A 27,760-nucleotide genomic window follows, 5' to 3' on the forward strand; every position below is an offset into this window, starting at 1 on the left:
ATATTTTATTTTGAGATAGGGTCTGACTGAGTTGCTCAGGCCTTGCTAAGTTGCCGAGGCTGGCTTTGAACTCAAATCCTCCTGCCTCAGCCTCCCGAGCTGCTCGGATTACAGGCCTGTGCCACCACGATCGGCAATAATCGACCTTAATCAAACTTAAAATATAAAAATGATTATCTTTAAAATATTTTCTTGGGACATGAACTTTAAGTGAAAAAGCTGCTTTTTTTTTTTGTTTTTTTTTTTTTTTTGAAAAAGCTGCTTTTTGTTTGTTTTGTTTTGGTACTGAGGATTGAATTCAGGAATGCTTTACCACTGAGCTAAATGCCCCCAGCTCTTTTGGTTTTTTAATTTGAAAGGGAGTCTCGCTGAGATGCCCATGCAGGCCTCTAACTTGAGATTCTCTTGCCTCAGCCTGCTTAGTCTCTAGGATCATAGTCACTTGGGTTATGCTGTGGGCAAAAAGCCTACTTTTAAAACTACAGTTCTCTGATTTTATAGGTCTTAAAGCTGGATCATCCCCCAAAAAGCTCATATATAGTATATAAATTATTTTTAAGACTCACATTTTTCAAAATAACCAGAAATGTTAATTATAGTATTTATAATGGGTATTTTTCTGTTTTACTTCTCAAGGCTCCATGAGAAGTATAAATAATAGAGATTTTAAAAATTTTAACTGGGGGCTGGGGATGTGGCTCAAGCGGTAGCGCGCTCGCCTGGCATGCGTGCCACCCGGGTTCGATCCTCAGCACCACATACAAACAAAGATGTTGTGTCTGCCGAAAACTAAAAAATAAATATTAAAATTCTTTCTCCTCTCTCTCTCTCTCTCTCTCACACACAAATAAATAAATAAATATTCTAAAAAAAAAAATTTTAACTGAACATTTTTAACTCTTTTTCTTTAAAAAAATTTAATTGCCTAAACAGTTTTAACCACAAAAAGTATATTTCTTTAGTTTTTGGTGCAGGAATTAAAATGATTTTTATAAGGTATATTTTTAGAGAACTTAGGGTTATTGAAAAGTTATGTTCATTATTGTTTGTTTTCTTATTGATGAATTTTTCAAAATTTTCTGCTTCAGCTAAAGGAGCATTATGATAGGTTTAACAGTAACTTAGAAGAAACTTTCATGATATATAGACAGACATAACAGACAATGTAGACATATGCACATACATGTTTGTGTACATATATGTATGTGTTAATTATGCTTATCTGCAAAGTTGTTCAGAAATCCTTTTTTGTTTGAATCTTTGATGTGTTGCTATTAAAAGTTTTTATAGTCTGTTCAACAGCTTTGAAGAATTTACAATAACTTAACAATGGTCTTTTTCATCACTTTTCCTTACACAGTTTTATAAGAGACAATTTTTTTTGTTTGCTTGGGGTTTTTTTTTTTTTTTTTTTAAGAGAGAGAGAATTTTTTTTAATACTTATTTTTCAGTTTTCGGAGGACACAACATCTTTATTTTTATTTTATGTGGTACTGAGGATCGAACCCAGTGCCCCGCGCATGCCAGGCGCATTACCGCTTGAGCCACATCCCCAGCCAAGACAATTTGTTTTTTAATGTATCTCTGATATTAGCATATTTTCTTATATTTCGATCTTAAGTGTAATTTTTAAAAATTCTGGCTACTTGATTTTGAAATAATATTAGTCTGCTTCACTTAAAGTACAAATGACTGCCCTACGGAAATGTATTTTTGTGGTAAAATTCAGTAAGTGCAATTTAAAAGTAGTAATAATTTTACTACAAAAAAACATTTCTATAGTTTATATTGGAAGATTTAAAATAATTTATAAGGTTATATGATGATATAAGGAATATTTAGAGAGAGTGATTGAAGAGAGATCTGTAGTAAACTACTATCTTCCTTTTGAATTTGTATATACTGAGGGAACTGATATCTTGTTAAAGAAAACCTTAAGGCCAGAAATTACATCCTGACCCAGGTGTAGAGAGTCTTAAAACCCAGGCTGATGGGGTCGTCCTTCTCATGGGTATCTGGGAGCATTGGAGGGTTAGATCAGGACCAGGGAAGCAATTGAAAGTTTCTACACCAAGGAATGACATGATCTCAGATGTTCTCCAGAAAGAATAGGGAAACTTGTCATCAGTAGCTTATGGCACTGTGTATATTCATATTTTACCTTAGGTTAAAGTTGGTAACGATAATGATGATGCTTCCATGATGTTTGGTTTATTAGATCTGTCATTAATACCATCCTCTCATTCCTCTCCCTGACAGTCGGATATGTTACGGTCGCTATCAAATACAAAACCTACAGTCAATGAACATGACTTGTTGAAGTTAAAGAAGTTTACAGAAGATTTCGGCCAAGAAGGCTAAACCAAAGACAACAAGGAAGATGTTTACCATATGTATTCTTTCTTTCATAGATACTTTTGCCTTTCTTGGGTGGCATCAGATTATTTCCAGTTAAGCTCTTGTACTACAGGGAAATATACATCTCACTTCAGATTCCTTTAAGTTTTATACTATACTTTCCTCCATTACTTATTAAATACTCCAACTAACAAAAATTGTAAAATAATGCATTTATAAGGAAATGAGTAAAATGTAAATTGGCATGAAACTAGAAATTCCCCGTTAAAAAGAATATTGAACATTGATTGACACAAATATTTAGAATTTTTTATGAGTGGTGGACTTAGCAAAGAACGTTTGACTTTTTTTTAATAAAATGAAATAGGGCTTTATATTTTGAAAATAAATTGTTGAACATTCTTATCAATGTAAAATTTACTTCATTAAAAAATTTTAAATAATAGAAACTTTACTCTCAGGGATGGGCAATAAAACAATAAAGAGTACTGTGGTTGGTTTAGAAAGATTTTGAATTGTGTTATAGCCAGTGTTCTTATTGATTTTAATAGGTTGATTTTTTTTTCTGTATAGATTAAAGTAATTTCTTTAAAGGAAGCAAGCTTTTGTATTTAACTAAATGATACCTTTCACTATGCTTTCTCAAGAGAAAGACTTTCTAAATTAGGCATTGTCTTTACCTTGAAGAATAAAATTGTCAATCCCATTATCTTTTTGTAGCAAGATTGACCAAAACAGGTGGCAAATAAGTATGAATTTTTAAAATTACTGTCATGAAATACTGTAATGGGAATCTTTACCAATAAGAAAGTGGCCTCCCTTTGGATTATGGGAAGTTTCCTGTGTGTGATGTGGGTGTGTACATATATATGTATATATATATAAATTTTTTAAAAAATATAAAGTAACAGGGGTCTTGTCTTTCATCCTTTAAGTTCAGGAAACAGTTTTTCCTGGAAAGATATATGTTATCAGTATAACACTTATGAACCTTTAGAAATGAACTGATGTTCATATAATAAAATATAAACATGATAATAATGTTTTTCCATCATCTTCAAATAAATATTCTGAAGGTATGTGTTACACATTTCAGCATCAACACTAAGTTGTGCCTTGTACATTTGCATTGATCATACATGCAAAAGATTATTAAATTAGCTAGAATGAAGTAGATTCCTTAGTTACTATAAATTCTACCTTGCAAATGCTATATAGTAACTTGCGTTTTAAAGTATTTTTGCACATTTTACATATTATGCTATGGGTTTTACATATTATGCCTTTGGGTTTTCTGTACAGATTGTTTTTGTTGATATTAAATAGAAATCATAGGCCCAAAATACGCTGTTCTTATGTGAAGTAAATTGATGTAATCTCTATTGACTATATTCTGTGTATGCATCTTTATTTGGGGAACTTCTATATAGGAGAAAACATGATCCAAAAAAGGACAGATTGACAGCTAACCATAGGAATTAATCTCCTCTGGAACCCTATAAAATGACAAAATATTTTTAAAAGACAGAAAACCAGAACCACAAAGATAGTTCTTAAACGAAAATACTTCAGAGAGGTGCTGCTCACCCAAACTGCCTCCCTGGTTTGGTGATGCGCTGGCCTCCCACGCACTGCAGGAACCTAAGTCGGAGATCCTGTTTTCTGTATCACTTGGCAGCAAGCATAGGCTCTTGACCTAGCATTGGCATATCAGAGCTATCACGCAGGTTTTTCAATTTTGCACACATAACAAAGAGGACAAGCCATTCAAACTAGGATTGTAGCCAACAGCAGCAGCTAGTGGTAATCTGGTAAATTGCAAGACAGCTAATAACACTAGTGTCAGGGAATCAAGTGTACAGTGAGGACAAAGCAAAAGCACGAGAACTTCAAGGACAGCTGGTTGGGATCAAGGTGCAGGAGTGGAACCCCAGGGATTTTATATAACTGCTAAAAAACCTTCCTTGCAGCCACCGTGCTAAAATCATCAAAAGCCAAACAGTATTTTGCCCTGAGGGTTGCCAAATTACATCAGTTGAATTCACAGATCTACCAAGTTTTTATGTGAAAGCAGGAAAAATGAGTAGGAAAAGAGCAAGACTTTAGTACTGGAATATATGTTTGTGAGATTTTGGAAGATGTGTGAGAACAGATTATGTTGGCACACAGAATCTGAGTTTCAAATTTCAGATAAATTTGAATATACCAATATAGGCTCAATCAATGAAAGAGCGGTTTTAATTGTTGGCTTGACTGGCTGAAGAAACTGAACCTGACAGTGGACACTCTACCAATATAAGTGTTCGATATATTCAGGAAATAGAAATGCTGGAGCAGATTTATCATGGGAGAGTCACCCACAAAGTGACAGTGTTCCTGGAGAAGACCACAACCCAGTCTCTTTACCAAGGCTTTTGACGGGTGAAAGGAACAGAAATAATAATGTCTGGCAAAAAACTGATGAGTATAAGAAGACATGCAGGTAACTCCAATTATTGTGGTTCATATCACTGCATTACAAGACATCCCAAAACTTTAGGTTTAAAGTAACAATTATTTTCTGTCAGTTTCTGTGGATTGGGGATTTAGGAAGGGCTGGGCTGGGCAGTTCTAGTTAGGAGTCCCTTGCCAGTTGCATTCAGACACTGGCAGGAGCTGGAATAGCAGGGGCCAAGCTTCTGGGAGCTGGTAGCCCAGCTCAAGGCCTCTTGGAGTGATTTCTCCCCATGGATGAGCTTGGGCTTCCACACAGCATGGTGACCTCAGGGCAGTCAGGCTGCTGTCTCGTGGCTGTGACAATTGTACAGGAGCAAGTGTGCCAGGCAGCAAAGCCAAGCTGTTACCACCCTCTGTGAGCTAGCCTCACAAAGTCACATAATGTCACTTCTGCTGAAGCCTGTTGGTTAAAATAATCACAGAATCCCACCCAATTTGAAGGGAAGAGGACAAGGGTCCCACTGGACCCTGGGAGGAATGTCAAGATGACATTGGAAGAGCATGTGAGTTGGAAGATAGGGATGTGCTTCCCAGTGAGATGCAACATGAAATACATTTCATGAAGTTCTCTTACCAAAAATGTGTAATCTGTGTCTAATCAAGCAGTAGTCCTAATTGTTGAGTTACAGAAAATGCTGGGGAGAGAAAAATCTATAGCACCACAAGGAAGCAATCAGACAAAAGAGAACAGGTCATTCTAGAAAATGACTGGCCTGGTTTATAGAAAACGCCAATGTCATTAGGAGAAGAAAAGCTTGAGGTACTCTTCTACTCACCTAGATTAAATGAAATTGAAGATAACAGGATATTTGAACCTTGATTAAATCCTAGTTTGGAAAAAATGGTAAAAGAATTTTGGTGCAAGTGAAAAAATATGAATATGGACTGATACAATATTATGGAATTGTTCTGAACTGTCTTGGACATGATAATAGCATTGATTGTGTTGGTTGGGCTGTGCCCTTAATTTAGGAGATCCATGCTGAAGTATGCACTTAAGGAATTAATTGCCATGCTAAGATTGTTCTCACCTTACTTAGAAATTATTCAGCAAAAAGTATGCACACACATACTCACACAAAGCAAATGTGGTTAAATAAGAATGAAGGATGGTCTGGGGTTGTGGCTTAGTGTAGTGAACTTGCTTCGTATGCCTGGGGCACTGGGTTTGATCCTCAGCACCACATAGAAAATAAATAGATAAAATAAAGATATTGTGTCCATCTACAACTAAAAAAAAAAATTTAAAAAAAGGAATGAAGAATGAACTTCAATTTTGGAAGAGGCAAAGCATGGAGCCAGTTTTGAAAACATAGAATCTCTGCATTTCCCATACACTTAACACAGATCTGTGAATAATCTGTGAACAAAGTCATGGAGCTCCCTCTGTTACAATCAGACACCATTCTTGGCTATAAGATATTCCACTGTAGATACTTTAGATTTTGGAATAGCTGTGTCTTGAAAGATTGCCAAAACTGTAAGACTTGCATATTTCAGTCCTGTTTTCCAAAGACTTATAAAATCATCAGCACATTCTTAAAGGCCTAAAATATACTTTGTGGGGCTGGGGTTGTGGCTCAGTGGTAAAGTGCTTGTCTGGCACATGAGGCCTAGAGTTTAATCCTCAGCACCACAAAAATAAATAAAGAAGACATTGTGTTCATCTACAACTAAAAAAAAAAAAAATTAAGATGTCATACTTTGTAATTCAGATCACAAAACTTTTGAAACACCATATTAAACAAAATGTGATTACATGAAAAAGTATTGACATGCAAAAAAGCTTGAGATTATTAAATGAAAATATTAAAATGGAAGAGTAGCTACATGGGAATGGGAAGGGTGATGCTACAAGTGGTTAACAGGTATAGTGTGGGTACAGCTGTCAATAGCTATTTCTTTCCAGGGCAATATTTCTAGAAGCTTATTAAAAGTACACATACAGGGCTGGGGATGTGGCTCAAGCGGTAGCGCGCTCGCCTTGCATGCGTGCGACCCGGGTTCAATCCTCAGCACCACATACCAACAAAGATGTTGTGTCCGCCGAGAACTAAAAAATAAATATTAAAAAAAAATTCTCTCTCTCTCTCTCCCTCCTCTCACTCTCTCTTTAAAAAAAAAAAAAAAGTACACATACACACACACCCCTCTTTTACACAGAACATTACTTTTCCCAGATGCCTTCTACTTTAGATTTGACTACAAAGTAGATAAAACACTTTGACAATTCTTGTTTTACTGTTAGGTGAGTCTCCAGCTTACAGTGAATGTTTAAGTCTTGGGCACTCCCCAAGTAACTTCAAAGTGATGTAGACTGCTCCCTCAAATCATCCCTTTACATTATCACTAAATCCAGGTCTGCCATGCTGTCAGGAAAGGTCTGTTAATCTTTATTTGACTTCTGCTTTCTCAAAGGATTGTACCAAAATCCAAGAGTGTTCTATGGTCCCCAGAATGGGAGATAAACTTCTGATCCCTCAAATCTGTCACCAACGTTTTTATTGTGCAAGTGCATAGGCCTCTCGCAGCATTCCCTTTTTTCACCAGGAATGAAGCATAAGAACCTCTGTCAAGGCTGCAGCTGCTTAGTGCCTGCCAAGGCCCAAGCCTGCCATCCTATCTGGGCTCAGCCACCTGCCCAGCTTGCTGCCCCCAGGGTAGGGGGACTGATAGGTTCGACCTAGACCATCATCAACACCCTGGTGAGTTGAGGCCTGTGTCCCCCTCCCTGCATTCGAATGTCCTTCTCTCTTGTTGCTCTCAAAAGCATTAATCTCTTCAGTGACTTGGGACAAGGATTTGTTGGTAGGGAGAGCTATGAGAAAGGGAAGTATTTTTTTAGGTGATTCTGCTATAAGGGAGCACAAAAATTCCTGTCTACTTTCACATACAGAGGAAAAATGATTATCTAAATAAACCCTTCCAAGAATTATGAGGTCACCTGGAGAAGTATCCTGAGGCAAGTCCAGAGCCAAATGCAAATGGCCTTCTACCCCCAACCCCTCCTCTCTGACACTGAATTAAGAGGGATTTAAGTTTTTTCTTTATTTTCTAAATGTTATGAATTAGGCATTTGGGTTTTTTTTATTATGTATACATAACATAAAATTTACCATTGTAACCGTTTTTAAGTGTACAGTTTAGTGGCATTAAGTACATTCACAGCATTGTTCAACCAACGGCACTAACCATTTCAAGAACTTTCTCATCATCCCAAACAGAAGCTCTGTACCTATTAAACAATATCCCCCCGACTCCTGCTTTCCCACTTCTCCAGCCCTTGGTAATCTCTAGTCTACTTTCTGACTCTATGAATTTTTCTATTTCTACATTGTGCTAAGTGAAGTAAGTCAGACACAGCAGGCTGAATATTCTAAGATTTCTCTTATACATTCAGCCTTTAGTGTCTGGCTTGTTTCACTGCTATCATGTCTTCATGTTTCAGTCATGTTGTAGTTTGGGGCAGAATTTTACTCCCTCTTAAGACTGAATACTATTCCATTGTGTGAACGTACCATATTATGTTTATGAATCTATCTGCAGGTGCACATTTGGGTTTTTCCACCTTTAGCTATTGTGAATACTATTGCTATTAACATTGTTATGCAAGTAGCCATTGGAGTTCCTGGTTTCCATTCTTTTAGGTACACAACTAGCAATGGAACTGCTGGGTCACATGGTCATTCTATGTTTAACTTTCTGAGGACCCATCAAACTTTTCCACAGTGGCTACGCCATTCTATATTCCTACCAACAATGCAGTTGCTACATCCTTGTCAACACTTGTCCTTGTCCACTGGAGTTTGGCTTTCTTTTATAATAGCCATTCTAATGAGTACATTTATTATTTTCTAAATCAGGAAAAACACTGTAATCAATAATTAATATGGACCATGAAGGAGATGATGGCAGTAAGAATGTAAGTAAACCCATTACAAAGTTGTTTTTCATTCAGTCATGTTTAAAAATTTTTTATTAAAAATTTTGATATTTTTCATTGTAAATTTTTTTCATTAATTTTGTTTTTATAAAGGCTATTGTCTTAAAATATTACTGATCTTGATTACTGCATGTTTGTTTGCATCTCCTTGATTTTGTGCCAGAGTGGACTGAGTGCCTCATTCACCTCACCCTGGCCTGGTCCTGTAGTTGCTGATGACCTGGAAGCACAACTGGGTAACCTGGAATAAGATCAAATTTGGTTGGCTTGCGCTTTGGGCTTTTCTTTGCTAAACCTATCAAATTAATAGTATTTTACACTACAACTGATTAGAGAAGAGCCCCGGATGGTATGCAGAACAAGACCATTTAATGTCCATAAAACAACAAAGGGCCAGCAAACACTTGGGGTTTCATGAATTATTCTAGAATAATACCAAAAGTACACTTTTTTTCTTTTTTATTGCAGTTGGATCTAGAATCCTAGACTCTAACCAGGTTCCTTTTACCTTTCATATAATTCAAATGTAAAAATTTGAAAAAAGCAATTCACATCTGGATTTCATAATACCTCAGAAGGGAGGTTGTCTGGTTAAGGTTTGTATGGTGTATGTCCACAGGTTGGTTCCCCAGAAACAGCCAGAGCTGGAGTTTAGAGGAGGATATTTATTACAGATCAGCACCTGAATGGGCAGAAGTAATCACAGATGGAGAGTTCCTATGTAGCCCAAGAACATCCTCTAAAGGAAACATATAAGGCTGATGCACTGATTCACACCAAGAAATTTTCCTTAGTATGACAACAATAGCCAAACTACAACTTGTAGTTTCAACAACTTGTCCTCGCATGTCCTTTTTCTGTTCCAGGACCTGATCTGAGATCCAGCACCTTAACATACTCAGGAATCAAATACAATATTATTCCTTAGCTCAATTATACCAGATTCCTGAAGGATGAGGAACCTATCCTGTTTGGGGAAACTTATAGAATTGCAGGGGCCAGGGAAATGTCCTCTTTCCTCTGAAGTTTCACTGGAACAAACAAACAAATATTAAATAGGAGAGAAATCAAAAACATTTTATTCATGTGCAAAAGGGAAACAGAGCATAGGGCTTATCACAGGAGGTAGTTACCCACTAGCTAAGCATCACTCAGAACCATATATACCCCTTTTTTTCTGTAGGGGAAGGGGAAATGAAGAATGCAGACAATTTTGAGGAGTTATGGATGATTATTAGGGGATAATAAAACAGTAAATAGCTTGTAAAAAATATTCTTTTTGGGATCTGAATGAGCCTGAGAGATGTCATATGAGAGTCGGTCCAGGTGTGGTTACATTTCTGTCTTCTTTCCTGAGATAGATGATGGGATTGGGGTGGGGGTGGAAGGCAGCTGTGTTTTTTTGCAGTCTGCTCTGAATACAGATAAGGGTATTCCAGGGAGTCTCTTCCTAAGCTTGTGTGGGCAGAAGCAAGATAAGCTTTTCCTTTTGGACAAACTCTTATTACTGTGCTCCAAAGTGCCATATTCTTTGAGGTATAATTCTCTGAGCCCCAAAAGGGTCAAATGGAAACTTGCCAGCCTGAGTGGCATTGTTCTGGGAGACACTTTGGTTATATGCTATGATGATGAGCTGGACCAACTATTGCTGGATGCTCAGAACTCTATTGAACCACTACTTTTTGACTCTTATATTTGAGGTTACGTTTACTACTATATGGTGATACAGTGTCACACTGGCATCCTGTGTGACATTATAATACCCTGATGGTCAAATGTATTGGGAAATTGAGTTAAAAGCCTCTGATTACAAACTGGTTCTTCTAGGTGTTAGGCATGTGTTTGTTTTGCTGTAAGAGAACTTTGGCCAGGCTTGTGTAGTTAAGAATTCAGCATTGTCTTGAGAGAGGGTCTGGTCTCTGTCCTTGGTTTCTGGGAGGCCCCAGTAAAAACTCTTCACACAAGAGGCTCAGGTGAGCTTCCCTGGTTGGCAGTACTTCAAGCATCAATACTGGGAAGGAAACAGCCTAATCCCATGGGAGATGACAACAGAAGGTCTATATTTAGAACCCTCTAGACTTTGTCCTATGTACTTCTTTCCTAGGCTGATTTTGATCTGTGCCCTTTCCCTGTAATAAACTATAATAATGAGTGTAATAGCTTTCAGAGACTTCTATGAATTCCTCCAACAAACTATCACACAGAAGGTGGTTTGGAGACCCCTCCCCAAACTTCCAACAGGTTTAGAAGTCTTGAGGACTATACCCTCGAATCTCACAGTTTAATTCTGGACAGTAAGTCAGGAAAGAAGAAAACTCAATTCCTTTTACTCTTTAGCTCTTTGGTATTTGTACTATAACAGCATTTCCTTTTTTTTAAGTAAGCAAACAAAAATATATGCCTTATGCACATCAAAACCACAGTATGACCACAGATAACCAGCATTAGTGAGAATGTAGAGAAAAGAGAACTCACATAAAGTATTGGTGGGAGTGTAAAATGGTACAGTTACTTTGGCAAAGTCTGTAATCCCTCAATTGGTTAAGCAGAGTTCCCAAGAGATCTGGTTAATTCCACTCCTAGATCTACACCCAAGAGAATTTAAAAGGTATGTCCACACAATAACGTGTACATAAATGCTCATAGTATCACAGGTGTAGTGAGCCGGGCAGGATACACTGGAGATTGATCCCAGGGTTTCAAATACGCTAGACAAAAGCAAGCACATTAACCCCAAGCTACATCCCACATTCCAAAAAGTGGAAAGCACCTCAATGACAGTGAATGAATGGAAAAATAAAACACAATATTGCCATAAAATAGAATATTATTTGGCAATGAAAAAGTAATATTTCACATTGTCTACCACGAATGAACCTTGAAAACGTGCTAAGAATCCAGACACAGGGTTACATATTATTATGTTTCCATTTATATGAAATATCCAGAATAGACAAATCTGTAGACTGATTAGTGATTGCGTAGGGCTGGGCAGGGTTTGGGAGAAAATGGGGAGTGAGTGCTAATGATTACACTCGTTTGGGGGTGTAACAAAATGGTATGAAATTGTGATGACAGTTGCACAACTGTGACTATTAAATGCCAGTTATCATGCACATTAAATTGGTGAACTGCATGTTTATGGTACGTGAATTAGATCCCCATAAAGCTGACTTGTTTAGTTTTGAACCTGCCTTGGAAAGTTGAACTCTGAGCTCAACGAAACCAAATCATCTTGGTGATTTTTCAAAACTCCTGGCGAAGGCTTTCCCGGTCCTCTGAAAAAACGAAAGTGGGCTGTGACCATTTTCTAAGTACGCCAGGAAACATGAACTGGAACCTAGGATTCAGCGTTTGATCTGTGGCCTGCACACCGAGCACGATCCGAGATCCTACAGCCACTGTTTAGAATGCTCTCGGGCACCCCCTAGGCCGGGCGGGCCGGGTCGGGAGGCGGCGGAACTCCCAGGATGGAGCGGTGGCGGCCCCCGGCCTCGCGCCGGGCGAAGGAAGGGCTGGAAACCGACTCTGCGGGGTCCTAAGACGCAACCTCAGCGCACTCCTGGAGCAAGTCACCCGGGCCCTTCCCAGCAGCGCTCCGAGGCGGCGCTGCCCGGGGTCGCTCGCTCGCCTAGCGCGGGGAGGCCCCACCTGCGAGGAGAGGTGGCAGGGTCCCCACCTGACGGGGTGGAGACCTCCAGACCCCTGGCTGCGAGTCTCACGGCCTCCCCACCCTGGGCCGCGCCTGGCTGCGCCGCGCCGCGCCGCGCCGCCCCGCCCCGGTGCGCCCCTCTCCGGCTCCTCCTCTTCCCCTCGGCCTGCGTCCCGCCCTCGTCCGCAAACCCAAACACTTCGGCTCCTGCTGCGCCGGCCGCGCGTGATCCCCGAGCCTCAGCCTCCGCCGCCGCCAGTGCTGCCGCTGCTGCCGCGCGCCTGGGCGCCCGAGCCTGTGCCGCTCCGCCCGCCGCGGCCCGCCGTTCGGCCGAGCGATGCTGCTGCTGGCCGCCGCCTTCCTCGTGGCCTTCGTGCTGCTGCTCTACATGGTGTCTCCGCTCATCAGCCCCAAGCCTCTCGCCCTGCCAGGGGCGCACGTAGTGGTGAGTGGCCTCCTGTTGCTGCGCCCAGACCTCCCGGTCCGTTCCGCCCACCCGCGACCGAGGCCGACGAGCCTTCCTCCAGGCCGTGGTCCCCGGGAATGGACGGCCAAAGGGGAGTCACCTGCCGCCGTCCACCCTGGCACTGCCCCTCCGGGCCGGGCGCCCGGCCTCGAGGACCCGCCCTCCGTGGCATCTGGCTCTCCCCGGGGCCAGATTGCGATGGACCGGATCAACTGCAGCCTACGGGGTTGTCGGGCTCCAGGGCCTCTGTAGCTGCTCCTTGGTGCCCAGAGCATCCCTGGGATGTGGATGTTTTGGTCCTCGGCTTTCCCGATGAGTCAACAGAGTGGCTGAGAAACTTTGCCAAGGACGCAGCGGTCGGCGGCGCGCTTGGTGCCGCGCCGACCCAGGGGAGAGCAGCCACGGCCTGCGGGGTCGAGAGGGTGGACCGCAGGGAAGGGGGTCACGAGCCATCAGGACCCGCCGAGGAGGCTCGGGACTGGAGGATGGCCCGTGCCAGGGACAGAAAGGACAGTTGCCAAAGGAGTGCAGGAAGTGACTCACCTGGGGGAAACTGCTCGCGGAACCCAGTGGTCTGGCGGGCTAGGGCGGCTCTGTCGGGTCTGCACTGCCTTCTGTGAGCGCAGCTCGGTGTCCGGGATTGCTGCTTCAGTGAGATTCTTTGCCACTTTCAGAGTCGAAAGAATGAGCCAAATGACGTGGCTAGGGCTTCGGGACTGAAGGAGATGTGAATAGTTTGGTTTCTCACCGGAAGCTCCCTTGTCCCTATTCTGCAAGTGTGGCGCCTTTCAAACCCAGAGGATGCCTGTCCCCTGTGCCCAGGGCTGCACTGTCAGTCAGCACTGGCTTTCTCGCTAGTTTTCTTGTTTGGACCCCACAGCCTGAGGCTCACTGAGGCCTGGGGTTATGAATAAGGAGAGCTAGTCACTAAGTTGGCAGTGTACATCATCTTAGTGCCTGAGGTGACATATACCTGTTGCTGCCATCTCACCTCTCCACTGGACTGTTACAAAGTCAAAATAGGGTGGTTATTTATTTTCGTGTGCTTTAAGTCTGAACTAGGGTTTGTGAATGATAAAATGTATTTTCTTTCTGTTTCTTTTCTTTTCTTTTTGAAAACTATGAGATTATTTTCAGCTCCTGCTGTTCCTGATGTGGAAGATGAGGAGTTGGATGTAGATTGACTAGAGAGAGGGAGTAAAATCTAATAATCACACCAGGTTCTGAATGGTTCACATCCACAAGAGAACTTGTGCCTCAAAACCTGGCTTTAAAAGTTGGATTCTTTCAGAACGTGTGCTTGCAGAGAAGAACTTAGGGGGAAAATGCAAAACCAAAATTGGAATGAAAATTTTAATTCAGTTTTTATAAGAAAGTTTATTCAACCTTGATGCTAGACCTTCTTTCCCATCAAGTTCCAGGTCACAGGTAAAATAACAAGTGTCCTGTCTGTTGGGACAGACAAGGAATTTCTTGTCCCACTTTAATACTAAAAATAACGTACATATACAACCACTAAAGAGGATGTGAGCTTGACATGAATAATTCACATGATCTCACCATCTGTCTTTTTTAATGTCCTCAAAAGAGTAAAGTGTAATTTACTTGAGATTTGTTAGGCATAGAGCAGCACAGGAGCTAATCTTCATGAAGGATTTGGAGCTATTTCCCGATTACAGGACGATTCCTCTGTGCTGGTGCTATCTGTCCGTGGATAGTGACCCCAGGCAGCACATGTCACACACTGGTGCGTGTTTCAGTCCTCCCTTTTTTTGGATGATGGGGAGCAGCTTTGGTGGCAGTAAGCCAGCTCCTGTTGCTCCCAGTAAGGATTATAAGGTGTAATTAAAGAGAGAGTAACATTGAAACAGTATTTGCAATGGGCAGTAAGAGGAGTGATTCAGAAAGGAAATTAAACTGGTGACTTTAGTGTCCCCCACTTGGGTTACTACTTGTCAGACAATATACATTTGCCTTTTTTTTTTTTTTTTTTACAGCCATTGTGAAAGTCCCCTATATGAACTTGCAACATTCAGAGTAACACAGCCCAGAGTTGGCCTTAGTGTGTTTTGGGATACCTTCTAAGAATTAGCTGGCTTGACTAGAAGGTAGTTTCCCAAGAGCCTTGACCTGGAAGTGGAAGTCCTACTCCTGTTATACAAAAATCTTAAAAATTACAGGGCTTAAGCCTTGTTTTTTGCCCTACAGCAAATTTACATAGCTAACTTCCCTACATACAGCCTAGAAAAAGGACAGCCATAACTATAGCTAATATCCACACAACATATAAATTTTCTCAATAACTCATAACTTCCTCTTGCATTAATTGACTTTATAATAATAAGTTTACAAGTTCTTTCAGCATCCTGTTTTCTCGGGAAATGGCATCACATTCCATTTTGCAAAATAATGTAGGCAAATGTTTATTTAGTGACTGCTTGTTGCAAGGCTCTGTGCTAGGAATGAGAGAGATCAAGTGCACTTGGCATTTGTCCTTAAGGAACTGAGTGGAGTCTGGAGGGAGCCAGGATGTTAGTAAAGTCACTTCACAGGCAGACATCAACAGGTAAGGGCAGGACTTTGTGACAGAGTCAGGAGAAGCTTCATGAAGGAGGGGACATTTGAACTGAGCTCTGCAGGATCAGAAGGGTTTGGAGGTAGAGGTATGTGGTGACATAGGGTGGAGGGACAGTTTAGCAGCAAGGACAGAATCTTAAAACAGGGACATTTTTAGGGCCCCTTCTAGTTGCTATCTGGTGAAATCTAATAAACCAAAACAACCGTGAAACATCCAGATAGTAAAGACTTCCCCAGAGCCTGCTTTCAGCCCAGGCCAGGGGCTCATTTTTATAATGACCTTCTATAGATACTTGGTTAATTATCCACCAGAGAAATCTCTCCACTGGCGGCCAGTTGAGGTTAGGAGAAATGAAGGGTGCCTGCAAGTCCCAAGGAGATAAGCCTTGGTGTGGGAGGGGTTTCACGGTGTTGAAGTCACGGGATGGGAGACGTTCCCTAAAGCATGATTTATATCTAACAGTAAAATATTCAAAATAACCTGAAGGGCTGACTGTAGGGAAATAGCTATATTTTGAAACTGCTCTTTAACGTAATATTATAAAGTCTTTAATTTTGTCATAGACTTTATGAATTTTTTTTTTTTTTTGCCAGACCTGGGGATGGAATCTAGCATCTCACACATGTACCTCTAAGCCCAGCCCTGTACATAATCTTTTAAAAAGCAGGATGTAGTATCTTGAGATATATAATTGACATAGGAACTGTTATGGGGCAGGCTATATGGGCAATGACCAAACAGACTCCATTTTACCCCGAGACACCATATCATGTAAGAAATGCTTCTCCCAGGGAAAGCCCCACCTCTGTACGCATTAATAGTTACCTGGCATAACAGGACAATGACCAGAAAGACAGCTCTGCATTTGTCTGATTAAGTGAAATATGTATAGAGTCTCCCCTGTGCCAAGTGCTAGGAATATAGTGGAGAATGGAATAGCATTGGGATTTCTGTGGAGTTTGTGGGATGGTGATGGGAGAAATGATTGTGAATCAAACAGTCACACAGATGTATGACTGTTGGGTTGTGTGAGTCCCATAAAGTAAAGAAAAAAGAATGCACTTCTAAAAAGTGGGCTGGGGGGTATATCAGGATACAGTGAATGCTTACCTGAGGAAGTAGTGTTTGAGCTGAGATTTGCAGCCACATAAAAAGAGCAGGAGGAAAGCATTGGTAGCAAGAAAAATAGAACGTGCAAAGGCCCTGTGATGGAAGGGTAAATGGAACTGAGGAATAGAACACTGTAGGAAGAAAAGTATGGTATTTCAGGATATTCTGATCATATATTATATAATAAGGACTCATTTAAAATACAAGATATACACAGGTGACCGCTCTTTCAATCTGTTGTAGATGTAGTATTATATAGATGTGCAGTGAGGCAGGAAAATTCATGTGGATTTTGAATTCAAGGCAGACTAATACATTATTTATTAGCTTTCCCTCTAGTGAACTCAGAAAATTATAGGTGTGTGCTTTACAGTTCAGCACTGAAAACGAAGCAGTTGGCTCTGCTGACAGTATAGTTCTTCATGCTTGCACTAACTCCACACACTCAGCCTGGTGGGAAGAAGCCGCAAGAGCTGGGCAGTTCTTGTAGAACCCCTAATAATTACTCTGTTCTATTCTATTCTGCTCTGTTCTGCTGCGGGTAGAGCCCTGGGCTTCATGTGTGTAGGCAAGTGTTCTACCACTGAGTTACACCCCCCCCCCATCCCATCCTAATGATTTTAATGAACTTCCTATGGAGGAAAGTTTGGAAGTGCTAAGATGTCATTATTTTGTTCATAGGTTACAGGAGGTTCCAGTGGCATTGGAAAGTGCATTGCAATTGAGTGCTATAAACAAGGAGCATTTATAACTCTGGTTGCACGAAATGAGGTAGGTGTTCTTGGTTCATTATTGCTGACTTACTTATTGTGCTTTAAATTAAGCAGCGAGGCTGTGCCAAGAGTTCTAGTACTCACAGCTGTGCTGGGAAGTGCTCCCCTCCCTGATGTGACTGTGATACTTAAACTACTGGTTCTTTTCTGTGTTTAGGCCTAGGACTTCTCTGTTGAAGTCAGATCAGCTCACCAAGTATTTAGTTAGTGGCAGTAGCATATCAGACATCATTATTGTAGACATTGTGGATCTGGAGATAGGCTGAGGTGTGGTTAAGCAGCGCACTGGGCATAGGAGGCCGAAAGTACTGGCAGCAGTGATTCTGAAGCTGATACCCAAAGGTGTGAAGGTGTTTCACATTCTGAAGCTGAAGCCCAAAGGTGTGGAGTGTTTGTCTATGACTGCTGACGATGTGATGTATATACATCTCTAGTGAAATCCACGCACCACGGGACTCTCCTCCCTCCTGACACTTAGGGCCAAACGTATTTTCTACTTTAGGTTGATGCAGGGTCTGTTTTCTCTTTTTCTCAGGGTCTGTTAGTCTCACCAGAGTTGTTTTAGAGGACAGAGCAGTCACACTGTCCTCTTGACCTCACGTGGGGCCGAGGAAGTGGCTGTGACTGTGTCCACTGCCCTTGGGCACAGAGCATAGGGCGTAATGCTTGGTGCTCAGCAGGCACTCAAGACAAATTTGTTGAATGAAGAAATGAGGGAAGGACAGAGAGGATGGTAGTGCAAGCGTGGCCTCCTGGCTTTGGGATGAACCGCTTCAGTAGGGGTGGTCGGCTGAACAGGGCCCCTGGGAAAGGCAGGCCAGGGTGGACCTCGGGGGACAGTGTTCAAATTATGACCCAGAATCAGGCTTGTCATCCATAACTTTTTGTTTTTCAAAAACTGGGAAAGGCAGAATTAGCTACCTTTTATTTATACTTTGACTCTCTGATAATCAATAATTAATTTGCTTTGGCCGGGAAGTCACCTTACATGAATGGAAGCACAGATTCAATAAGATGCATTTTGCGAGCTTTTTCACAAGGCTGGTCCTCGTGGCAAGATGAATGAAAGAGTAGTAGGGGAGGCCCGTGCTGCAGGGGTCCTCTCCTTGCTGGAACTGAATGCCCGTGGGAGCCTTCTGGGCTTTGAGAAATTCTTTATCTTCTAATGTAATTTTTCATACTGATCTTGGCTGTCCTGTGTGTATCTTTATGAAAAGAACAGTGTCGTTTTATTATAGACACACGCATGATTGGAAACCTTGCGTGTCCTGGGGAATCACCCCACTCCCTTTTTGTTCTTTTCTATTTTCTCAGGATATATTTAAGTTACTTCTGTGGCAGATTAAGATTCTGTAAACTATATCTTTTTTTTTCTCAAAAATAAGCAAAACAAACAAAATTGAAACCTTGGGAAAATTACTCATTGGCTTATCGAGGAGTGGTTTTTTGAAATGGGCTGGGCATAGCTTTCCCTTCTCTCGTTGGGGCCTTTGGATGATGGCTTACCAGCACCCGCACACCTGCAGCTGTGTGAAGCCGCTCGCGTTTTCCAGCACTACTAAATGTTTCCAGATCAAAACATTTGTTAGAGCCACCATCAGCAATCCATGCCGCATATTCACGATTTGAATTTATTTATTTTTCTATTTCTCTGCAATAAATTTGAAAATGTATTCATAGCTTGAAATATTTTAATTCTTTCTCTCATGGACTGGGGCCTGTAGCTAGCTACTTAATGAAGGTGCTGTCCTGTGTAGTTTATAGAATTTAAGAAATATTTATACAAACAATTGCTTTTCCTATCCTTTTCAGCAAACCAGCAGTCAGGCATGTAGTCACCAGCTCTAATTGTTCTGTGTTGCTTTCAGGACAGGCTGCTGCAGGCCAAGAAGGAAATCGAAAAGCACTCTATTAATGACAAACAGGTAAAGCACCGTCTTCAGGAGACATTTTCTATAGCATCAACACAGTTGGAGAAAGGAAAACCAGGCTTACTTCAGCTGGATCACTGAAAGCAACTATGATTTTCCTGGCTCAGCTACACTAAATCAGACTGTTTTTGAAAAGGTGAAATTGTTTCAATTGGCTAGGAACTCAGGTTATTACCAAAAAAAAAAAAAATTATAGACTCTCTCTTGCACACCTGACAGATGGTCATTTTAATTATTTTATATATATATATAAATATATATATTTTTCAGTTATTTTATATATATATATATATATATATATATATATATATATATATATATATAATTTTTTTTGGTGCTAAAGATTGAATCCATCTGTGCTTTATCACTGACCTACACCCCCAGCCTCATATTTTTTTTTAATTTTGAGGCACGGTCTAGCCAAGTTCTCCAGGCTGGCCCTGAACTTGAGATTCCCCTGCTTCAGCCCGAGTCACTGGAATTATAGGCCTTTATTTAAATGAATGAGTCATTGCCGACTCATTCATTTAAATAAAATTCATACAAATGCTTAAGAGGATAGAGTATTTGAAACACTTTTGGTTGTGGACTTTTTTGGAGAATAAAATGGGGCAACTGATATATATTTGAGGATGAAGCATAATGACAAATTAGTTACTAGACACCTGTCACTCAAGTTAAAGAAATGGAGTTTAACAGAGTATCCCCCACACCAGCCTCTCATCCCTGGAGGACACCCCCACCTGAGTTTTGTGTTGATTCTTCTTTGCTTTTTTTTAGTAAAATATGTATGATCTGATAACGTTTTTTTTTTGTTTGTTTTGTTTTGTTTTGGTTTTGGTTTTTTTAAAGTTCTGTTTCTTTTTTTTTAACTCTCTGGCATCTTCTTTTTTTTTTTTAAACTGCTTTCTTGAGATATATTCGCACACCACACAAAATCGCCCCATTTGAAGTGTGCAATCTTTGCTTTTGAATATAAATCACAGTTGAGCAACCACCACCACAGTCAATTCTAGAACACTCCCTTTACCCCATAAAGAATCTCCATACCCGCTGGCAATCTCAACTCTCCCGCTCCACCCACTCTCCGTCCTGGGCAATCACTAATGTACTTTCGGTCTCCATAGATTGACATGTCATCATTCTTTATGCATTTTTGCACAACTTTCTTTCTTCATTCAATATTATTTTTTTTAGTTTTTTAAAATATATTTATTTTAGTTGTTGCTGGACCTTTATTTTATTTATTTGTTTATATGCGATGCTGAGAATCAAACCCCGTGCATCACACATGCTAGGCAAGCGCTCCACCACTAAGCCACAATCCCCAGATCTCAATTTTATTTTTAAAAAGCTTTTTATATTGTTGCATTACATAGGAGTTCACTTAATTTTTCTACTCCTATATGGTGTTCAATTATAAACTACCTTTTGTTCACTGGTTCTATTGTTGGGTAGATTTTTAGGTTGTTCCTAGTTTTTTTGTGGTAGTTTGTTTTGGTTTTTGCTATTGTAAGAGCACTGTCTCGTTGTACACGTGGGCAGCAATGGTACATACTTAGAAATGGAATTGCTGAGCCATGTACGCGGAGCCATGTGTCTTCACCCTCTCCAAATTGGTTTTACTCCCAGCAGTCAGTGTGGTTTAGGATGTTCCGAATCCTTGTCGACACTTGGTATTAGCAGACTTTTAAGCTTTGCCTTTCAGATGGGTTTTAAGTAGTATTTCACTGTGGTTTTAATTGCTTTTCCCCCATTCATGAATTTAATACAGATCTTTCCATCTCAGTAAAAATAAATCTCCCTCATGTTTTCAGACTGCTATGGCACACAATATGGGGGACCCCAGAGTTTGTTTAATCAGTTCCCTATTGTTGAGCTGTTTCCACTTTCTTTCTTTTTTTTTTTTTTTTTTGGTGTGTGTTTGGGGGGTCAGTGCTGCAGCCTAAGCTACAGATAAAATTCCTTGTCCACAGAGTTTTTCTCGAGGCCTGTGGCCCCTGACTGTACCCCATTCTCTGAGACATCAGAAGGTGGATGTAGCCCCCTCCGCTTCCCCTGTGTTCACGGGACTCGTGATGGACAGGAGTGTGGTGTAAGCTGGAAGGTGGTAGCTGAAGGCCGTGCTGCCTGCTGCCAGCACCATCTCCGCTCTGGGCTTTAGGTCAGGTGGAAGATAACTTGTCTCCATCCTGTGGAGGGGGAGTCATCAGGGCTGGGCGGGTGAGAGCTTGATCCTTCTGCCTGGACTGGCTTGTTTTTCCCAGTGAGGAGGCCCTGCAGGGGGGTGTTTTTGTCCTGGTAATTCGTTAATATTTTTCTTTGAAATTTCACTTGTCTGTAGCATAGGTTTTATGCCACAGATGGTCTGATACTTTGTGAAATGTATTAAAAGACACATTTTAAAATTAATCCTATGATGCCTATCCTCTTTTTAAAAAATGTTTTCTATATGATGACTTGGAAATAAAATCTACTTGGGGTGTATTACAACCAAGGGCAAAGCCCTCTTGTCTAGAATATTCCAGGTTGTGTTTATGATCGGGACTGTTTCCTTTTCTTAGGAATTTAAATCTTTTGGCTCCAGTTCCTTCTTCCATTAAATAAAAATTTCCACCCTGCTGTGTCAAATCCTAAAGAAAATGGGTCTCTTTTTTTTGTTGTTGTTTATTTGACAGGGAGTCTTGTTATATTGCCCAGGCTGGCCCTGAAATTCTGGGCTCAAGAGATCCTTCTGCCTTAGCCTCCCAAGTAGCTGAGACTGCAGACACACACCAGCACACAGCCCTCACCTCCTGGCACTCAGGAAGTGAAGACAGGGGAAGAGGCTGGGTCCCAGTGTCCTCTTCAAGGGCCTGCTCCTGGTGGCCTGTCTTCCTCCCACCAGGCTCCCTCTTCTAAAGGTTTTCTACTTTCTAGTGGCACCACAGGCTGGGGATCAAGCCTTCAACACATCAGCCTTTGTGGGGACACTCAGCCAAAGTGGAGCACCAGGCATTCCAGATGGGTGCCAATGTTCTTCCCCATTCCATAATTCCTAGGTACAACTGTCTTAACTGCATCACTAACCGGTTTCAGTCACTGATCTGTACATTCAGAATCATCCACCTTTATCATAAAGGATTACTTTTAATTAAAAATAACTTTAAAATTGGTTTCAGCACTTGCATATCTCTGACATTTATTTATTTTCCTTAACAGGTGGTGCTCTGTATCTCAGTTGATGTATCTCAAGACTACAACCAAGTAGAGAATGTCATAAAACAAGTAAGAGGTGGGGTTGACTGGAATTAGAACGCTTGACTTTTGATTGGTTCTTACCATTTTGCTCTGTGACTTGGAATTGGTAAATCTTCCCTGTATGTTTAACAGTTTTGTAGGTTTCATTTACTGGCCTTGATTTGCTGCTAAGTGATTCTTTTCTTCTCTCTCTTACTTTCGCTTTGTTACATTTTTTTTTTTTTTTTTTTTAGGCTCAGGAGAAACTGGGCCCAGTGGACATGCTTGTGAACTGCGCAGGACTATCACTGTCAGGAAAATTCGAAGATCTCGAAGTTAGCACTTTTGAAGTAAGTACAAATGTTTGCTTCCTTGGGCAGCCCAGCTACAAAAAAGCAGAACAAGGCTTGGGTAAGGGCTTTAAGAATAAAGTAGATGAGTGTATTCAGGCGTTCATAGATGCTTGAGAAGACTGAAGAGGGCTGACAAGGTCTTGGTCCCAGGGCTGTGACCGCTGATTCTTAAGAACATGGACTGGTCTCTGAACCTCAGTTTTTCTCAGCTCTAAAATGAAAAATGCAACATTTCCTGTGATAGATTACTGCAGCGTTTGCTGCGATCACATAAGATGTTGGGTCTTCATGTCAAGTACCTGTATTATGAACAATCAGAGACCAAAAAAGTTGAACAACAGTCTCACTGGAGTTCTCAACTCAAGATCAGAAAGTGATGCATCCTATTTATATTGTATTAAGCAGGTTTTCCAAGGAACCCTTTTAATAATTTCTTTCAGTATCAAAGAAATGGGCATTAGATTTGAAATCTTTTTTAAGGGCACAGAATTTTGCAGTTAGCGTATATCTGCCACGTTTTTCTGCTCAGCCTTCAATGTGCTGATGGTTTTGAATTTTGCTTGACTCTGAAGTTAAACTTTTATAGAGAAGGAGACTGCTGAGGCAATTTTGTAACTGTCTTGCTTCTGGCGGCCGTGGGAAAGCACCACCAACTCTGGATTTACTTACAGCAAGCAGGAGAGTCAGGGTGTAGATAGAAGCACAGTGGTGGGATGTGTCTTCGGGCTCCTTTATCAGTTTGGCGTTAAAAGAGTTGTCTAGACTTGTATACCTTCATGTGGAAGGAATGGAAGGGAGATTTGAAGATTATATCAGCAGCTGTGTAAAGAATTAATTTGGGAAAAACAGTTCTTAATAGTCTAGGCATGAAGTGATGAGACAAAGGATTTGGGGGGTAGCCAGAAAAGGAGTCGGCGTGTGAGTGAGTGAGTGAGTGTGTGTGTGTGTGTGTGTGAGATGGGGTGAGAACCCACAGACTCAGTTTGACTAAACATGGGGACAAAGGGTGGATGGAGGCATATGTAGTTGCATGGTTGTGATAAACGCATCGCTGGGGCCCCAAGAAGGGGTGGTGTGCGCCTGGACAGCAGGAGTAGGCATTGTTGACCTGTGTGTGTCTGGTGGTGGAACAAAGGCACTCAGTGGCTGGTGCATAGGGGGTGTGACTGTGAACAGGAAACTAAGCGCTCACGCCAGGTGAAAGTGTGCAGGTATCAGTGACAAGCAGAAGAGGTGAAGCTTGTGTTGTTTCAACTCATTGTGTAAGAATCGAGCAGGTCTCATGTGACCCCCCCAGGAGGGGACTGTGGGAAACCTGCACCTGGTTTCTTTTGGACTTTGTTCCCAGTGTCTTTTCTTCCACTGATTTTGTTTGTATCTTTTCCCTGTAATAAATCTTCATTGTGACAGTGACTATAAGCTGAGGATTGTGAGGCTTTCTAGGGAGTCACCCAGCCTGGCGAGGTCCTGGGGAGCCCCAGGCAGTACACGTCTCTTGATTTCCCTTTTCCATGGTTTCTCCATGCTGTGTCTTCCTCATCCTGAGCCCTGGATACTGAGAAGTCTTCGTCAGTTTCCTTTTTGTCCTTCCATTCTGTCTGCTTCCTTGTTTATTTCTTCTAAGGCACCAGGGTGTCTGTCTTGTGTTAGGGGCTTTGCTGGGGTGGCTGCTGATGCCTGGCCATGTGTGTACATTGAGATCAGGACTCGAAAGGGCTAAAGGGGAGTCCTGTGCTCTGGGTAGAGCTGTCTCATCTGGCCCTCTGTGATAGGGCCAGATCTTGGGTGGGACCAGGTTCCATAGGTCTTATTTATTGGGTTGAACAGAAGCTGTAACAAAGAATCCTGGCCTCCTGCCTGGGAGACATGCACCTATCTGCAGTGTCCTGAGGGCAACCGTGGTGGAGAGTGGCGGTCTCCATGTTCAGCAGACTATATTAAACCTGGACTCATCCTCACTAGGAGCTACACCTCTGTCCTGGCCATGCTGGAAGAGGGGCCATATCTGCTCTGGGGAGAGGGAGGTCTCTAAGATCGGACTGTCTTTTTTTTTTTGCTTTTGTCCTTGTCCTACATCAATTTTTTAAAAGTAAGGTGAGATTCATATAAAATAAGCCTCTTTAAAGTGAACAGTTAGAGGCATTTACTGCATTCAAACTTTCACAGTATTGTGTGACTGCCACCTCTAATTGCAAGACATTTTCATCACCACAAAAGGGAACCCCCTATGGGTACCAGGGATTGAACTCAGAGGCGTTCAACCACTGAGCCACATCCCCCGCCATATTCTGTATTTTATTTAGAGACAGCATCTCACTGAGTTGTTTAGCACCTCGCTTTTGCTGAGGCTGGCTTTGAAGTCGTGATCATCCTGGCTCAACCTCCCTGAGCTGCTGGAATGACAGGCATGTGCCACCACACCTGGCTTTGGATGTTTTTTATGAGTGGAGCCTTGTGATCAGTGCCCTTGTGTCTGGCTCCTTTCATTCAGCATGGTTTCTTGTAGCATGTATTAAATTACCTCCTCCTTTGCATGGGCTGGTACACTCCACCGAATGAGGTGTGCTTTATGTTTATCCAGTTGTCGTTGATGGACATCTGGGCTGTTTCTACCCAACTGCCTGTACCTGACCTCCTGTCTCTCAGCCCTGCACCCATCTAGCCCTCCCCATCCCACAGGTGCTCAGTGCTTCTTGAGCCATTTTTAGGGTCCAGTCCTGTTTTGTTTTGTGGTACTGGGGATCGAACCCAGGGCCTTGGGCATGGGGCAAGCACTCTATCAACTGAGCCATGTCCCCAGCCCCAGTCTATTCTTAGTTTCTCCACTCCTGCTAAGAATTAAGTTGTCCACGTTCTGCTAAGTTACTCCTCACTGGTCCTCCTGTTCTTCAACTTGCAAAATGCTCTTGCTGTTATTCCCATGTCTATTTTCTTTTTCTTATGTGTTTGTCCAGGAAGTGGGATCTCTAAAGGTGCCAAAGTGAACACTGTGGACCGCCTTTTTTCAGATTTTTTTTTAAGGATATTTTTATTATCAAAACAATATAATGATACTAAAACATATTTTTGGGGGAAATGGGAAGACCACCATCCTGCCATGATCACTTATGATTTAATGTATTTCCGTGATTCTATGCTTGTACATGTATTCTTTTATTCATTATTTAAAATAGTTATAGCCCTGGTCTAAAGACACCTGACCTCTGTTTCTTAAAAACCAATGGCTTAAGTGTTTCTCCATGTCACTCCTGCTGTTTGGGGCCATCTTAAACATATTAAGATTGATTAGCTTTACATTATGGTAAAGCTAATATTTCTATAAGACTCTTAATAGAGAAACATTTAAATGCAAGCATTCTTAGATTGTCGAGTTAAAGTTTGAGGTTTCGAGAGTTTTAGGAAGAGGGTAACGAACTCTAAGTGCCCACTTAAGCCCTTGCCCATGGCAGTGTAAGAGCCAATGCGTATTGGCTTGCCGTGGGCCAGGAACTGCACTAGCATTTAACTTGTATTTTCTCTTTTAATCCCTGTGGTAATTCCAAGATTAACCTTCTTTTCAGCTGAGAAAATGAGCTGAGCATCTGACTTTCTGATTCATTGTCAAATCGGTACCAAATGGTAGAGCCAAAGATTGAACCCCCAAATCTGAACTGGTAACCACTGTCCTGCTCTGTTTATGGTCCTTCTGTAGCACAGACCCAGTAGGACTAGAAACATTTGGAGGCTGTTTCCTAAAACTATCTTTCAAAAAGGATTACCTGCAACGTGTCGTATACTTCATAAGAGGAAAACTAATTTTGACCAATTTTCAGCGAAGATCTAATTGTTGTCATTGTGAGAAGGCAAGACAGGATTGAAGTGGGCCTCAAACGGAAGGTGCTGAGCATCTCCTTTGCAGCCTCCTGTAGATGTTCATTCATTTATGGACTCCCACTGAAGGACTCTTTACCTTGTTCTCTCCTCATGTGGCTTCTCTGTTCCCTACAGAAATTAATGAGCGTCAATTACCTGGGCAGCGTGTATCCCAGCCGAGCAGTGATCACCACCATGAAGGAGCGCCGGGTGGGCAGGATCGTGTTTGTGTCTTCTCAGGCGGGACAGTTGGGATTGTTTGGTTTCACGGCCTACTCTTCCTCCAAGTTTGCCATAAGGGGATTGGCGGAAGCTCTGCAGATGGAGGTAAAAGTTAAATTCTGAATTTATTCCTCTCAGTTCAGCACTGAGATTCACAGATGTGACATTAAATCTGAGATTCGTAGATGCGACATTAAATTTAATTAGAGAGGGCATTAAATTTGAGATTTGTAGATTTGACATTAATGAAAGAAAATTGACTCCACCCTGAGTTTTGCAGTTCACCTTTCTCTTTGCATAGAGATTATACAGAAGCAAAAATGGTTATGTTTTTTGCCTACTGAATACACAAAGTGCTAGTGATATTGTCATGGTGTTTTTGGCCTAGTACTGTGTATATGTAAGGTTAACCAGATATTTTTTTTCCATAGAGATCTTCCTTTAACAAAAAGATCTATCCTGATGAGTAACAGAATTAGCAAACCTTGAGGGGAAGCCCTGGAATCAGGCAGTGACTCTTGGCTTTTAGGCAAGACATTTAACTTGGTGTCAGTTTCTTCATCTATAAAATGGGAGGGGTAGAATAAAAAAAATCAGTTTGGCTCTCCTAATACTTATGTTTTTCACATCTTACAAAAATGTCAAAGAGAGTAAGAAAGTGTCTTGGTGCGTGTACCTCTCAGGTGTGGGTGGACTCATAAATTATGGTCACACAGGGAGGCTCAGAGAGTGTCACTTGGGGTCTATCCAGGACCACATAAGGCAGAATTTCTTTTGCCCACAGTCTACACTGGAATGTAACACTAC

The 27,760-nt window shown here is 41.5% G+C and overlaps 2 protein-coding genes across 2 annotated transcripts in view; both read left to right on the top strand.

Annotated features, from left to right (window-relative positions):
• Vps4b (vacuolar protein sorting 4 homolog B) overlaps positions 1-3,725 on the top strand; it is a 34,872-nt gene extending 31,147 nt beyond the window's left edge. The window contains exon 11 of the mRNA XM_026404636.2: positions 2,260-3,725. Within this exon, the coding sequence (XP_026260421.1) occupies positions 2,260-2,361 (102 nt within the window). The 3' untranslated portion in view covers positions 2,362-3,725. The remainder of the gene's footprint in view (positions 1-2,259) is intronic.
• Positions 3,726-12,715: 8,990 nt separating this feature from the next.
• The window catches only part of Kdsr (3-ketodihydrosphingosine reductase), a 33,302-nt gene continuing 18,257 nt past the window's right edge, over positions 12,716-27,760 (top strand). Inside the window, exons 1-6 of the mRNA XM_026404646.2 lie at positions 12,716-12,894; positions 17,285-17,374; positions 19,245-19,301; positions 22,509-22,574; positions 22,781-22,876; positions 26,867-27,058. Coding sequence (XP_026260431.1) covers positions 12,787-12,894; positions 17,285-17,374; positions 19,245-19,301; positions 22,509-22,574; positions 22,781-22,876; positions 26,867-27,058 — 609 coding nt within the window. The 5' untranslated portion in view covers positions 12,716-12,786. The remainder of the gene's footprint in view (positions 12,895-17,284; positions 17,375-19,244; positions 19,302-22,508; positions 22,575-22,780; positions 22,877-26,866; positions 27,059-27,760) is intronic.

Source organism: Urocitellus parryii, chromosome 13, assembly GCF_045843805.1.
Source record: "Urocitellus parryii isolate mUroPar1 chromosome 13, mUroPar1.hap1, whole genome shotgun sequence".
In the NCBI taxonomy this organism is placed as follows: Eukaryota; Metazoa; Chordata; class Mammalia; order Rodentia; family Sciuridae; genus Urocitellus; species Urocitellus parryii.